Source organism: Emys orbicularis, chromosome 4, assembly GCF_028017835.1.
Source record: "Emys orbicularis isolate rEmyOrb1 chromosome 4, rEmyOrb1.hap1, whole genome shotgun sequence".
Lineage (NCBI taxonomy): Eukaryota > Metazoa > Chordata > Testudines > Emydidae > Emys > Emys orbicularis.
The window spans coordinates 153,855,021-153,869,742 of NC_088686.1; the positions used below are offsets into that span (position 1 = coordinate 153,855,021).

Genomic DNA, 14,722 nt, shown 5'->3' on the forward strand with positions numbered 1-14,722 from the left:
CAGCACTGGGTGCAATCTGGCGGCACTCTCTGGGGCAGAAGCCCTTGCTCCTGAGGATGGGGCGTGTTCTTTGAGGCATCTTATGGCTCCTAACTTCGTCCCCTGGGATTCGTGACCTGAATGCCTCGGCTCCCCTCTTGAGTCTGATCCAGCAGGCCTTCTGCAGTAAGGCCTCCGTGCGTGATGCTCTGGCATGTCCCCCTCCCCCCCCACTGTGATGGGTGGAGGGAGCTTCCTCTGCACCCAGCACCGAATGCTCCGCGGATAAGTAGTAACACTGTGCCAAGGCGATGACAACCTACGGACTTAACACCTCCCTGTTGTGTGACCCCCTATTCAGCACCCCCAGCAGGAGAGCAATAGGGAGTGCACCCCACCCTCCAAATGTACTGTCTGGGGAGGGCGGCCTTTCCCTTACACTGCTTAATAAATGGTTTGCTTGTCAGTGCTGGGGAGACTCTATCCATAACTTGGCTCTCACCGCAGTGTTGCTACGTCCATCCAAATGCAAACACACCAGGAAGGGCAGAGGGTGCAGCATTAGGAGAGGGGACCTTTGGGGGGGGTCACAGAGTGTGGGTATTGAATGAGCAGTTGACTGGCAGGTAAACGGGATAGTGACAAACTGTTAATGGTTCAAAAGAGCCACAAGAACAATTTGAGGTCTGGAAAATCTGCTGTGTAGTGAGAGAGTGGAGGAGCATGATCTATTTAGTGAAGAGAAGCTTAAGAGGTGACGTGATCCTGGTCTGTAAGCACCTAAATGAGAAGGGGATTGCTGAGAGCAGAGGGCTGTTTAATTCCCAGACAAAGGCAGAGCAAAATCCATAGGATGGGAGCTGAAGGGAGAAAAGTTCAGGCTGGGAATAAGGGTCCAGTGTTTACCAGGGAGGGGAATTCACCATTGGAGGGGGTGGATTTTCCATCACTGGGAGTCTGTCAGTGGAGATGGGGTGTCTCTTTCTCAAAGCCCCACTCTAGCTCAGTCAGGAGTTATTGGGTAAGAGGTGATACCACAAAGATTCCCCGGACTTCATTTTGTGTCCCTAGCTTCCATTTTGAATAGGCAAAAGTCACTCCACCATTAGAAGCTGACATGGTACTTCACTGCTGAAAATAGGCCAAAAGGTTGAAAGTTCAGCGGGGGGAGAGGGAGGAATAGAATTGGTAGAAAGCCAAAAAGGTGCAGAATAACTCAGTGATAAACAACTAGCGATAAACATGCACGGTAAAGATCTGATAGCTGACAGGACAGTATAAAAGGCAGATAGTTACGACTATTAAAACAGTTAGGAGCGGAGTGAACGAAGAGATCCAGCGGAGAGCTGACCTGAAAGAGCGGAGCCAAACGGAGTGAAGCAACCTGAAAAACCAGCAGCAGAGTCAATACAGCAAAATCAGCAGATACGGTGAGTCTCTTAGTTACAATTATAGTATAGCATAGTATTAATATGTGTGTGTGAGAGGATGTATGTGTGTGTTAATTGTGCTTTATATATGTAAAACTCAAAGTACATTTTAAGATTGCTGATCAGCCTCCTTCGGGAGATGGATCGCGGCTCCCGCTTCTTCTACGCCCTGGAGAAAAAGAGGGGGGCCAAGAAGCACGTCACCTGCCTTCTAGCAGAGGACGGCACCCCCCTCACGGATCCGGCGGAAATGTGCGGGAGGGCCAGGGCCTTCTACGCAGGCCTTTTCTCCCCGGATCCGACCGATCCTAACGCTTGCAGAATGCTCTGGGATGAACTCCCGACGGTCAGCGCGGGCGACCGAGACTGGCTGGAGCTACCTCTCACTCTGGCCGAGTTCTCGGAAGCCCTCCGCCGCATGCCCACCAATAAATCTCCAGGCATGGACGGGCTGACCGTGGAGTTCTACCGCGTGTTTTGGGACGTCCTCGGCCCGGACCTTGTCACCGTCTGGGCCGAGTCCTTGCAGGGCGGGGTCCTCCCTCTTTCGTGCAGGCGAGCCGTGCTCGCCTTATTGCCGAAGAAGGGGGACCTCTGCAATTTACGGAATTGGCGTCCCATCTCGCTCCTCAGCACGGACTATAAAATCGTAGCGAAGGCCATCTCGCTGCGGCTAGGGTCCGTGCTGGCGGACATGATCCACCCAGACCAGACCTACACCGTCCCGGGCCGCACCATCTTCGACAACTTGTATCTGGTCCGGGACCTCTTGGAACTCGGGTGTAGGGATGGTCTGTCGTTCGCCCTCCTGTCCCTGGATCAGGAGAAGGCGTTCGACAGGGTGGACCACGGGTATCTCCTGGGCACTCTGCGAGCGTTTGGCTTCGGGCCCCAGTTTGTGGGTTTTCTCCAGGTGCTGTACGCCTCCGCAGAGTGTTTGGTCAGGCTCAACTGGATCCTGACCGAACCGGTCAGCTTCGGGCGAGGAGTACGTCAAGGGTGCCCCCTCTCGGGCCAGCTGTATGCTCTGGCGATCGAGCCCTTCCTCTGTCTCCTCCGTAGGAGGTTGGCAGGGTTGGTGCTGCGGGAGCCGGAGCTGCGGCTGGTCTTGTCAGCGTACGCCGACGACGTGCTCCTCGTGGTCCAGGACCCGGGCGACTTGGTGCGGGTGGAGGCTTGCCAGTACATCTATTCGGCGGTCTCCTCCGCCCAGGTCAACTGGGTCAAGAGCTCTGGCCTGGTGGTAGGGGACGGGTGGCAGGCGAGCTCCCTCCCACCCGCGCTTCAGGCCATCCGGTGGAGCGCGGGTCCGCTGCTCTATCTCGGCGTTTACCTTTCTGCCACGCATCCGTCTCCGCCGGAGAACTGGCTAGGTTTAGAGGGCAGGGTGTCGGAGCGGCTCCGGAAATGGACAGGACTGCTCCGGTGTCTCTCCCTTCGAGGGAGAGCACTGGTGCTCAATCAACTAGTCCTGTCCATGCTCTGGTACCGGCTGAACACCCTGGTCCCGGCCCCGGGCTTCCTGACCACCCTCCGGACGTTGATTCTGGAGTTCTTTTGGTCAGGACTGCACTGGGTCTCTGCGGGGGTTCTCCATCTACCCCTGGAGGAGGGAGGGCAGGGCCTGAAGTGTCTGCACACTCAGGTCCACGTCTTCCGCCTCCAGGCCCTGCAGAGGCTCCTTTATGGTGCAGGTAGTCCGGCATGGAGCGTATTGGCGCACGCCTTCCTGCGCCGCTTCCGAGGGCTCCGATATGACCGGCAGCTCCTTTGTCTCCATCCGAGAGGTCTTCTGCGAGGCCTCTCCGAGCTGACGGTCTTCTACCAGAACCTCCTCCGGACCTGGAAACTGTTTTCAGTGACCAGGTCCGTGGCGGCCACCGTGGGGGCAGATCTCCTCGCGGAGCCCCTGCTACACAACCCCCAGCTTCGTGTGCAGGTGGCGGAGTCCCCCATGGTGCGCCAGAGGTTGGTCCTAACAGAAGTCACCAAAGTCGGAGACCTCCTGGACTACGACCGGGGAGACTGGCTGGATCCCCTGACGCTCGCTCAGCGCATGGGGCTCTCCAGACCTCGTACTCTCCGGCGCGTACTTCAGGAGGTGAGGGCCGCTTTGCCGCCCGCTGCTCGGGACTACCTCGACCGGGTCCTGCGAGAGGGCACGCCCCGCCCACCCTCCACTCCGAGCCCTCCAGACTTTTTCATCGGGCCCCTGCCCCGTGGACCCAACCAGCCCCCTCCCCGTCCATTCGCCATGAGCCGGCTGCACCATCTGCAGCCGGTTCTGTTCCGGACCGCGCCAAGGAAACATCTATACACGCTCGTGCTCCATGTTCTTCATGTCCTCACCCTCGCGTCCCGCCCCGATACGAAGTGGCGGGACCTTCTGCCACCTCTGGAGGGTGAGGAACCCTGGTGGGCCAGCCTTTATTCTGCTCTGATCCCGAAGCCCACCGGGGACATCAGTTGGCGGCTCCTTCACGGAGCCGTGAGCACGGGCGTGTACTTGGCGCGGTTTACCCCTATCCCAGACACCTGCCCCTTTTGCGGCTGAGGGAGACCCTGGCGCATGTTTACCTGGAGTGCGCCAGGCTGCAGCCCCTATTCCGGCTCCTCACGGATATTTTGTTAAGATTTTGGTTGCACTTTTCTCCTCACCTTTTTATTTATGCACTCCCTATCCGTCGCTCCACAAAGTCGCGGGACCTCCTGGTCAACCTCCTTCTGGCCTTAGCGAAACTGGCCATCTATAAAACCAGAGTGAGGAGGTTGGCCGATGGAGTTTCCTGTGACTGTGGGGCGTATTTCAGGTCCTCCGTTCTTTCACGTATCCGGGCAGAGTTCCTCTGGGCGGCGTCCACTGGCTCCCTTGACGCCTTCGAGGAGCAGTGGGCGCTGTCCGGGGTTCTCTGCTCGGTGTCCCCGTCTGGTTCGCTTTGTTTGACCCTTTGACCTCACTCCTGTCCCTGTTCTTTTCTTAGTTGTCCCCCGTAATTTTTTGGTCTCCAGGTCCTGTGGACCCCCCCTTAGGCTGGGGGGGATCCTTTAGCAGTGGGCGGGCTTCGCCCGCCCACTTCCTGGATCCCAATAGGTCTGGTCACTCAGGGAACAGAAAACTACTCATCCAGTGACCAGTATATTTGCCCTCTACCAGACTCCTGTACCCCACTGGTCTGGGTCTGTCACAGTGGATAGAAAGCTGGCTAGATTGTCAGGCTGAATGGGTAGTGATCAGTGGCTCCATGTCTAGTTGGCAGCCGGTATCAAGCGGAGTGCCCCAAGGTAAGGGGGTCATAAGAAAGAGACTGAGGAGGCTCAGTGGAATAACAGTGCAGATGAGGAGGCTAAGGAAGGAGCTAACGAGGGGACGTTGTGGCAACCGCAATTCCAGTTAGCTCCAATAGCAGTAGTAGAAGGGGATAAAACAGACCAAATAGGTCTAATATCCCTACAGAAAAAAAGATCCAGCAATAAAAAGGCTTGTAGCTAAAGGGGAATATCAAGGGTGGAAAATTTGGCTGCATAATACAAGATTAATTTTAGCTACCAAAATGGGGAAAATGTTGCCAGTATGGGTTGTCTCAACTGAAATAAGATCTGAAATGGTAACCCTAGTCCATAATAATGGACATCTAGACATGGAGAAAACTCTCAGCAGGCTGCAAGCAGCAGCTGGTGGCCAAATATGAGAACCGATATAGAGCAGTATGTAAATAATTGCTTGCATTGTGCTGCCAATAATGCAGATATTGGACTGGTAGAAGGACTCCCCTGAGTCACCAAAGGATAGAGGGTCCCTGGGCCAGAATACAAATTGATTGTATTGGTCCATTACCTAAAACTGCAAAAGGAAACCAATATTATCTACAAAAAGAACAGGAGTCCTTGTGGCACCTTAGAGACTAACAAATTTGTTAGTCTCTAAGGTGCCACAAGGACTCCTGTTCTTTTTGCGGATACAGACTAACACGGCTGCTACTCTGAAACCTGTCAATATTATCTAGTAATAATTCAGTGCGAGACAAAAGGAAAAGTGACAGAAGGAAAGAGTGAAGTGAAAAATGGTGTTTCTCTCCTGTCCCTCGCCCCTGGGGGTGTCACAGCCAGATGGAGCTTTGGGACGGGCACTGAAGATGAATCCTGCATCCAAACAGCACTGCCGAGGGGCCATAGGAATCAGAGAATTCCCAGAACTGGGAAAGGGCAAGAGGACCCTGCCCTTGTAGCATGATACCCACTACAGAGCCCCCCACCTGCTCCCTGCAGCACAGCACCCCCTACTGAGCCCCCACCCCACTCCTTGCAGCACAGTGCCCCCTACTGAGTGCCCATCCCATTCTGCAGCGCCCCCTAGCACCACAGTGGGTTACTGGGCTGAGCACCACTCTCATTGCCCTCCAGGCAGTGTGGGCCCCTGAAAGTAGGCCAGGCTCAAGGCTCAGGCAACCATGTTGGGGTGGCTGCATCTGCCACCTTCCCTGATTCCTGCCACTGCATGTGCTCCTGGACCCTGCCCACGGGCCAAGCTAGGGTCAGCGTGGCATGCGGGGTCCCATAGCAACAGTCACACCCACAGCAGGGGGCCCACTGTGGAGCAACAGGGGTGCCCTTCCCAAGCTCCACCTACAACACAAGCTTGTATCTGAAGACAAACAATAAGCCCCACCTTTTCAGCCATTGAAGATGTGGGTTATTGTTCATAGATGGGAATTCATTGGACTTGAACCTAACTTTGTGTGTTTGTACCACTGTGTTTTAGTTAATAAAACATGCGATTTGGGATTTCATTTCATGTCAATATTCCTTGATCCTGGGCACTTTACAAAGTTGAGAAGTTGATGACGATGACTCAAACCATGCCAATGCTATGGAAAAACTGGTCTTTTGTTTTGAGTTTTTCCTTCAATTTATTTGAAAGTTCCAGGAAAAAAACAACCCTCACAAAACCAATTTTAAAAGTACAAATATTAGGAATACAACATTTCCATCACAGCCAGTCATCTCAATACAGTCTCCATGGCTCAGAGCATGGTCGAGGTTAACCAATGTGTTATCCACAACACACATAAGGGACATGTGACTCTAACTCACAACCTCCTTCACATCCCAGTGAGTGTTCAAATCTCCAAGCAGCCTGGCACGATCTCCCCAGTGGAGCTATGGCCAACTTACTCCAGCTGGGGATCTGGGCCATTGACTCCAATGAAGCTACGGACAATTGACACCAGCTGGGGATCTGGCCCCATTGACTCTGTTGGAACTATACCTAATGTATGCCAGCTGGGAAACTGGTTTAGTAGGCTATACACCTTGTGTTGTTACATCTGCAAGCTGAGATCTCAGAGACATAGGCTGTTACTAGTGACCCAAACTCAATGACTGAATAGTTTAAATGTTTTGATTCCAGCCTCTCAACCTTCCACTGGATGAAAAGTTTTTGCTCTCCCAGTGCAATTCTGCCTGGGGAAGCTCCCAGCCAGCTGATCTCTTTCTGCTTTTGTCTGTGAGATTAAAGACCCCTCAGAAATCGAGAGAGATGAATCTAGTTGAGGAGTGAATTCTAAGTGGATTATGGGAAAATACAGCACAAGAACATCTGTTTGATATTCCCGGTGCACGTCTGACTGGGTGCAACCACAGGTTGTGTTGGCTGGGCAATGTATAACCTTTATTGAAAAGAGCCAGTTGGAACTTTTCTGATGGCATATGTCGCCTTCAGAAAATGCCATTTCATTGAAACTGCCATTTCATTGCGTGGAAATGCATCAATTTCATTTAGGAAAAAAACTGGAACAAAATGCTTTGACCTTTAGCGGAACATTTTGATTTCCCATTTCCAAACGACGTTGCCTTTCAATTTTTTAAATTGCGTATTACATATATTTTTAAATGGTATATTATGTTATATAATAAAAAATGAAAAAGTCTAACCCAGAACAAATTGTTTTGGTCAACACTAGATGTTCCCTCCCACGGATTTTGTTTTAGGGGAAGTTTTGAATTTGTTTCTTTTCATTCTGTTTTGGAATGGATGTTTCTCCCCCCCCCCCCCCAAAAAATCACAGAATTTCCCATGAAATGGAAAACCATCCAGATCCATCGATGAGTCCACCGTGTCGCTGCTTTAGCCCAAGCAGGAGAGGCAGGTGCATGTCCAATTGTGTGTAATCCTCTGCTGCCCTCTGTTGGCTGGGCAATGTATTGTGGTTTGTAATTCCCATCATGTCTGTGAGTTAGCACAAACATTGGAGCCGTGTGATGTTAGACCCATAGTCCCCACGGCGAGCACCATTATGTGGGTGTGGTGGAGGGCTGCAAGGCTGTGTGGGTCCTCTGGTGCTGCAGATAGCCTGAGCTCTGCCGGAAGCTCTTGCCGCATTGGTGGCAGCGGTAAGGTTTTTCACCGGTGTGGATGCGCTGGTGGGTGAGCAGGTTGGAGTTCTGGCTAAAGGCCTTGCCACACTGCGGGCACTTGTACGGGCGCTCACCGGTGTGGGTGGTCTGGTGCTGGATGTAGGTGGAGCTCTGGCTGAAGCCCTTGCCGCATTGGTGGCAGCGGTAGGGTCGCTCCCCAGTGTGAGTGCGCTGGTGGGTAACCAGATGGGCGCTGCGCCCAAAGGCGCGCCCGCAGTCCGGGCACTTGTAAGGCCGCTCACCAGTGTGTGAGGCCTGGTGAGTGATGAGGTTGGAGCTCTGACTGAAGGCCTTGCCGCATTGGTGGCAGTGGTAGGATCTCTCACCTGTGTGGGCCCGGCGGTGCTGGGCCAGGGCCGAGCTCTGCCCAAAGCACTTCCCACACTCACCGCACTGGTATGGTTTCTCACCGGTGTGGATGCGGAGGTGCTGGGCCAGTGTGGAGCCCTGTGTGAAGCTGCGCCCGCACTCGGGGCACTGGTATGGCTTCTCCGCCAAGTGCACGCCTTGGTGCTTGAGCAGGGACGAGCGCTCCACGAAGACCCGTCCGCACTGGGGGCACTCGTGGCGCTTGACCCCTGCGTGCACCCGCTGGTGGGTCAGCAGGTTGGCATTCTGGCTGAAACCGCGGCCGCACTGTGGGCAGCGGTAGGGCTTCTCGCCCGTGTGGGTGCGCCGGTGCGTGGTCAGGTTGGAGCTCTGGGCGAAGCGCTTGCCACAGTCAGCGCACTGGTAGGGGCGTTCCCCGCGGTGAATGCGCTGGTGCTGGCACAGGGCTGAGCTCCAGCTGAAGCGCTTGCCGCAGTCAGGGCACTGGTAGGGACGGTCCCCGGTGTGCGTGATCTGGTGCTGCAGCAGGTGGGAGCTCTGCCCAAAGGTCTTGTCACACTCGCTGCACCGGAATGGCTTCTCGGCTGGCTGGGGGGCAGAGGTGAGATCTCCAAGCAGCCCGTCCAGCGGAGGGGCAGGAGTGGGATCCCCAAACACCTCTTCTTTGTTGCACCGGAAGGGCTTCTTGTCCTGCCGGGGGTTAGCAGCAGGATCCCTGAGTACCTCGTCCCCACAGCCAGTGGAGTCTGCCAGGTTCTCCCAGAGGGGGAATGGGCACAGGGAGCTGTGGGCAGAATGGAACGTCCCTACAGTGTTGGCATCTTCCTTGCTCAGCGTCCTGTCAACAGCTGGAATGAAGAGACAATCCAGATCAGAGTCAATTCCTGAGTCAGTCTGTTGTTATAACATCTACGGCAGGGGCACCTATGAATGGGGATGGTGCAGGGCTTAGGGCACTGGACCAGGAGTCAGGAGATCTGGGTTAAATTTCCTGCTCTGAAACGGACTTCCTGAGTGATGCTGGGTGAACCTCTCTGGGCCTCAGTTCCCCACCTTTAGTCTGATCCTTTCTGGCCTCACAGGGGCTGTGTGCGGCTAAACTCATAAATGATTGTGAGGTGCTCAGACCCGGCACTGGTGAGGCCAGATAAATAACACGGATAGATACATGTGCCAAATAAGAGCAGGGCCCTGCTGGGCCGGGCACTGCAAAGACAGAGTGATGGAGAGTGGGACCCTGTCAAGCTGGGTGGTGCACAGGCACCCGGGAAGTGAGATTGGGATGCTGGGCACTGCACGGACACAGAGTGACTCAGATCGGTGGGGTGGGTGAGGCACCGGGACCAAGATCAGCGTGCCAATAGCTGCACAGACACACAGCGACTGAGATCAGGGCCCCGTCGCGCCGGGCGCCGCACAGACACACAGCGACTGAGATCAGGGCCCCGTCGCGCCGGGTGCAGCACAGACACACAGCAACTGAGATCAGGGCCCCGTCACGCCGGGCGCTGCACAGACACACAGCGACTGAGATCAGGGCCCCGTCGCGCCGGGCGCTGCACAGACACACAGCGACTGAGATCAGGGCCCCGTCGCGCCGGGCGCTGCACAGACACACAGCGACTGAGATCAGGGCCCCGTCGCGCCGGGCGCTGCACAGACACACAGCGACTGAGATCAGGGCCCCGTCGCGCCGGGCGCTGCACAGACACACAGCAACTGAGATCAGGGCCCCGTCGCGCCGGGCGCTGCACAGACACACAGCGACTGAGATCAGGGCCCCGTCGCACCGGGCGATGCACAGATATGCAGTAAGGGCAGGGGATGGAGAAGTGATTTGTTACCCGTTTCAAGGGGCTCCTCTTTTATGTCACAAAGAAGCTCACGTTGGTGTCCTGTTTCCTCGAGAGGCTGAGGCTTCTCTTTGGTGATACAGAGCAGCTCAGAGTGGGGTCTTGCTAGTTCACCCTTTCCCTCCTCCTCCTGGGATACGCACTCAGGATGGAGCTGTGGCTGGTCCAGCTGGGAACCAGGAGATTCCCATAATGCCCCAGGGGATGCCATCTTCTCCGAGGTCACTCATTCAACCTTCACTCGCATGCACCGCGACCTGGGGAAGAGCGGAACGGGTCACCATGGAGCCAGGGCCTGGGACCCACTGGGGAGAGTGGGCTGTGAGAGGGGAGACTGCAGGGAATGGGGAGGGGAGCACAGACCAGCAGGGGGCGCTGTGGGGGCGTGGGGGAGAGAGAGGCCAGTAGCCAGGCTGGGTCTGTCGGCGCTTCCCCCAGGCACAGCTCTGCCAATGCTCCCCGGCCCCAGCCCTGTTCCCAGCTCATACCGCCCCGGAGCTGGCTGGGGAGCGGGGGTCTCTCCAGTCCGATCCCCTCCTCCCTGCAGCGGCTTCTCCCGGGCAGCGATTTCCTGCCTTCGCGGCTGTTTCTCTCCCTCCCTCCCCGGTGCCCCTCGCTGCAGCCCGGCACCCCCCACTCACCGCCCGGCGGGGGCGATCCCCGCAGACCCCGCTGCTCACACCCGGGCCAGACCGGGCTGGGGACCCAGGTGCTGGCCGGGCTCTGTCAGGAAGGTCCCTCCGTTATCCTGTCCCCGTCCCAGCTGTCTGCTCTGTGAAGTGGCAGACTCAGGATTCACTGGGCTTAACCCTTCCCACCCCAGCCATGATGCAGCAGGAGCCACTAAATACATTGTGAGAAATGGGGCAGGTCCCCCACTGGTGTAAATTGGCCCCAATTCCACTGGAGTCAATGCGGGCTAGGGTGACCAGACAACAAGTGTGCAAAATCGGGAGAGGGGGTGGGGGGTAATAGGAGCCTATATAAGAAAAAGCCCCAAATATCAGGACTGTCCCTATAAAATCTGGACATCTGGTCACCCTATTTACCCCAGTGAAGGATCTGACCCTGGGACATCTTTGACATCTCTGTGTTAGGCAAAAGCTCCCCAGAATTATCTTGCCACCCTTCAGGCCTTTTCTCTATCCTAGCCTTTCAGCCTATTGTCTATATTTCTGCTATTCTTCTGGCCAAATCTCATGGCAGCCTCGACGCGTGGACTGGAAGTTTCTCCCTCAACACCTGAGAGACTAGACTCCCTCTTAAACGCCTGGTTTATTCTGTGGGCAACCTCTGCCCCCCACCCCCTTACAGTCATTTATAACAGCTTGGATTTAGAGTCATGGAGTTCAAGGCCAGAAGGGCCCATTGTGCCCATCTGGGTCAGGCTCCTGCCTAACCCAGGCCAGAGAATCTCCCCCAGGATTCCTGCCTCTGGCCCAGTAACTCCTGGCTGAGCTAGAGCGGAGCTTTGAGAGAGAGACGCCCCATCTCCACGGACAGACTCCCAGTGATGGACAACCCACCTCCTCCCTAGGGGAGCGCTCCCAATGGTTCATTCCCCTCCCAGCTAAACACTGTCCTCTAATTCCCAGCCTCCATTTGTCTCCCTTCTGCTCCCAGCCAGTGGATCGTGCTCTGCCTAGATTGGAGGATAAAGAACCCGCTGCTCTCAGCAATCCCCTCCCCATGTCAGTCACATCACCGCTTAACCTTCTCTTGAATAAACTAAACCCATTGAACTCCTTTGGTGGCTCACTATTGGCAGGCTTGGCAGAATTTTATTTGTTAAAATAATGTTGATGGATCACATCAGTTTGGTTTGAAGCAATTTTTTCAATATTTATTTATTCAATTTTTCACAGTTGTGGGAAATTAGAGGGGGTCCAACAAGGGGGGGGAGATGTCAGACAATAATTATTTAATGACGGTAGACTTCGGGATTAAAAAAGTTAAAGCTTTATATTTACTAAAACACTAACGGTCAATGTCACATGTCAAAATAGACAAGGTATGGAGCCTTAAATCAAACTCTAGTTCTCAAGCAGTATGGTTCTTGCCTTACCTATCTGTACATTTTTATTATTACAATGGAAATTGTTTTTCATCTGTGGGTGTGGGTGGATGGTGAAACTGATATTTATCGACATTGACCAATAAAAATATAATCTTAACTATAGAGCTGGTTTTCCAGACCTCAATTAACTCCTGTAGCTCTTCTCTGAACCCTTCTCCAATGGTGGGAGAGCTTTGCTTTGCCAGCAAAGGCCCAAATGCTGCTCTCACTTTGCTGGGATTTTCCCCAATAAACTCTTGTGAGAACAGTGTTGTGACACCAATAGACAAGATGCCAGCTCATGCCCATGGCCTCACTGAATACTGACAAATGCATAGCTGGAAACCAGACTGGTTCACCTGTGTGTTAGCATTGTTAAAATATATATTAGCATCATAGAAATATGTTCTGTGTTTGGACTTTTTAAAATGCTTGTGAGTTGCTGCAGGCATTGATCTCAATGATAATATCTGTATCCTCTGTTATAAGGTGATAGTTAAGTGTTTGCTCTGTCACTAGTAAAGTGTTTGCTATGAAACTGGAAACCCTCACAGTCAGGAGACAAGCATTACCACGTGTGCAATACTCGTTTACCAGGAGAGGTGTCACCTCCTGCCCAACAGAAGAAAGCCCATAGACACCAGACAAACCATTGTGGAGTGGAACATCAAGTGGACAGGATACTGGGCTAGATGGACCTTTGGTCTGACCCAGTACGGCCGTTCTTATGTTCTTATGTACTTTTTGGAACCTAAGACGGTAACTCATCTGTGTGTGTAAGTTACCTGCTTTAACTTTGTGAATAACTCTCTTGTTTCCTTTTTTAAGTTAATAAATCTTTAGTTAATTACAGGATTGTCCACAAGTGGTGTCTTTGGGGGAAGATCTAAGGTGCAATTGACCTGGGGTAAGTGACTGGTCCTTTAGGACTGCGAGTAACCGGAATATTGTGTCAAGTATCAGGGGGTAGCCATGTTAGTCTGTATCCACAATTTACCCACGAAAGCTTATGCCCAAATACATCTGTTAGTCTTTAAGGTGCCACCGGACTCCTCGTTTTTTTCTGAATATTGTTGTAATTTTTGGTGTCAGGGCCCATCTCTCACAAAAGCAGGTTTGCCCGGGTGGCAAGCTAGACCGAGTGCCCATGGCAACTGCCAGTGACTCCAGTTAAAGTAGTTATTATAGCGCTTGAGGAGTTCACATTTGATACTAAGTTGGTGAAATCTATGTTATAGAACACACAACCGGTTTGGGGTTTGTGCCCTGGTTTGCATCACTCGGCCCTAAGGCTGGCACCCACGTTGATGAGCCACTCCACCCAGCCTCTCACTCCCGCAGGCAGCCAGAGGCCCGAGAGGGCGAGAAATCCGCTCCCTTGACGTCTGGGGAGGGATGGGTTAAACCCACCGAGTTCCTCACCCCAGATCAGAGCAGGAGAAGCCGGCCCGGGATGGGGACGTAATAACTAGAGGGACCTTCCTGTGCCAGCCCCGACCGACACTTGGGTCCCCAGCCCGGCTCCCGGCCTGTGTGTGCGCAGGGCCAGTCCCCGGCTGCAGCCCCGGGCCCCGGCAGGGCGGTGAGCGGGGCGCGGGGGAGACGCGGCTCCGGGGCGGGAGGGAAACAGCCGCAAAGGGAGGAAATCGCTGCCGGGAGGAAGCGGCCGCAGGGCCGGGGGATCTGAGCTGCCCTGTGCCTGGGACCAGAGAGATCCCCCCTCCCAGCCAGCTGGTCCTATAGAAGATATAACCGCCCCCGCCCCTTGTCTCTCTGCTTATCCCCTGGGCAGCGCGCAGGGTCCCCGCTAGAGACGTCTCTGTTCCAGCCCCTGCTGCGGAGTCTGGCTGCGCTTGGAGCTCGGGGCATGTCCATGTCTACACTATAGGGGCACAGGGACGGTGCTGTCCTGGTAACTCCATAGCATAGGCGCTTCCTACAGCAGTGGAAGGGATGTAGTTTATGGACCTCTCCCAGAGGCAGTAGCTAGGACCAGGGAAGACTTCTCCCCTTGACCTGGCCACCTCTGTATTGGGCCTAACTACAGCACAGCCCGTGACGTTTTTCACAGCCCTGAGCGATGCAGCTAGGTCGAGCTAATTTTTAGGCGTGGATGAGGCCCCTGGCAGTAGAGGCTGGTACCTCTGGCCCCAAAGATCCCTCGTTTGATCCCCATTGCCTGTCACATTAGCACGTCTTCCACCCAGATGTTTTGTCTTCAGGACCCCCATGCTGTGCCCATGGGTCTCCTGGCCCTTTTTGCCATGTGCCGCAATCATATGTCCCTCCAGGCAAGAAGTTCAAACTCACAGAGCGCCCTTTGTAACAGCTGTTCAACCCAGCCCTGGTCGCCCCTCTTTTCTGTCTTCAGGGCTGGATTTCCACCCCCCAGACCAGCCGTGAGTCCCAGATGGAGCCAGAGGTAGAGCCGTGCACGCTGGATCCCCAGTGCTCCAGTGACAGCCGCGTCCCTACAGACACTTCTGCAGGTGAGAGACACTTCCTAACTAACCCTGGCTCCCCAAGATGCCCTGAGCCCGTCCAGTCCTGCCTCATCTCGTCCAGTTCGGCACTGGAACCAACAGCTGCCACATCAATGTGACAGGGGTCAGTTGTGACTCCAGCTGGATAAGTAATCTGAGACATTCGGGATGGATTTG

At 54.5% G+C, this 14,722-nt stretch overlaps 1 protein-coding gene across 1 annotated transcript in view; it reads right to left on the minus strand.

The window, feature by feature from the left end:
• The window catches only part of LOC135877941 (zinc finger protein 208-like), a 77,990-nt gene that overhangs the window by 26,430 nt on the left and 36,838 nt on the right, over positions 1-14,722 (minus strand). The window contains exon 7 of the mRNA XM_065403463.1: positions 7,730-9,001. Coding sequence (XP_065259535.1) covers positions 7,730-9,001 — 1,272 coding nt within the window. The remainder of the gene's footprint in view (positions 1-7,729; positions 9,002-14,722) is intronic.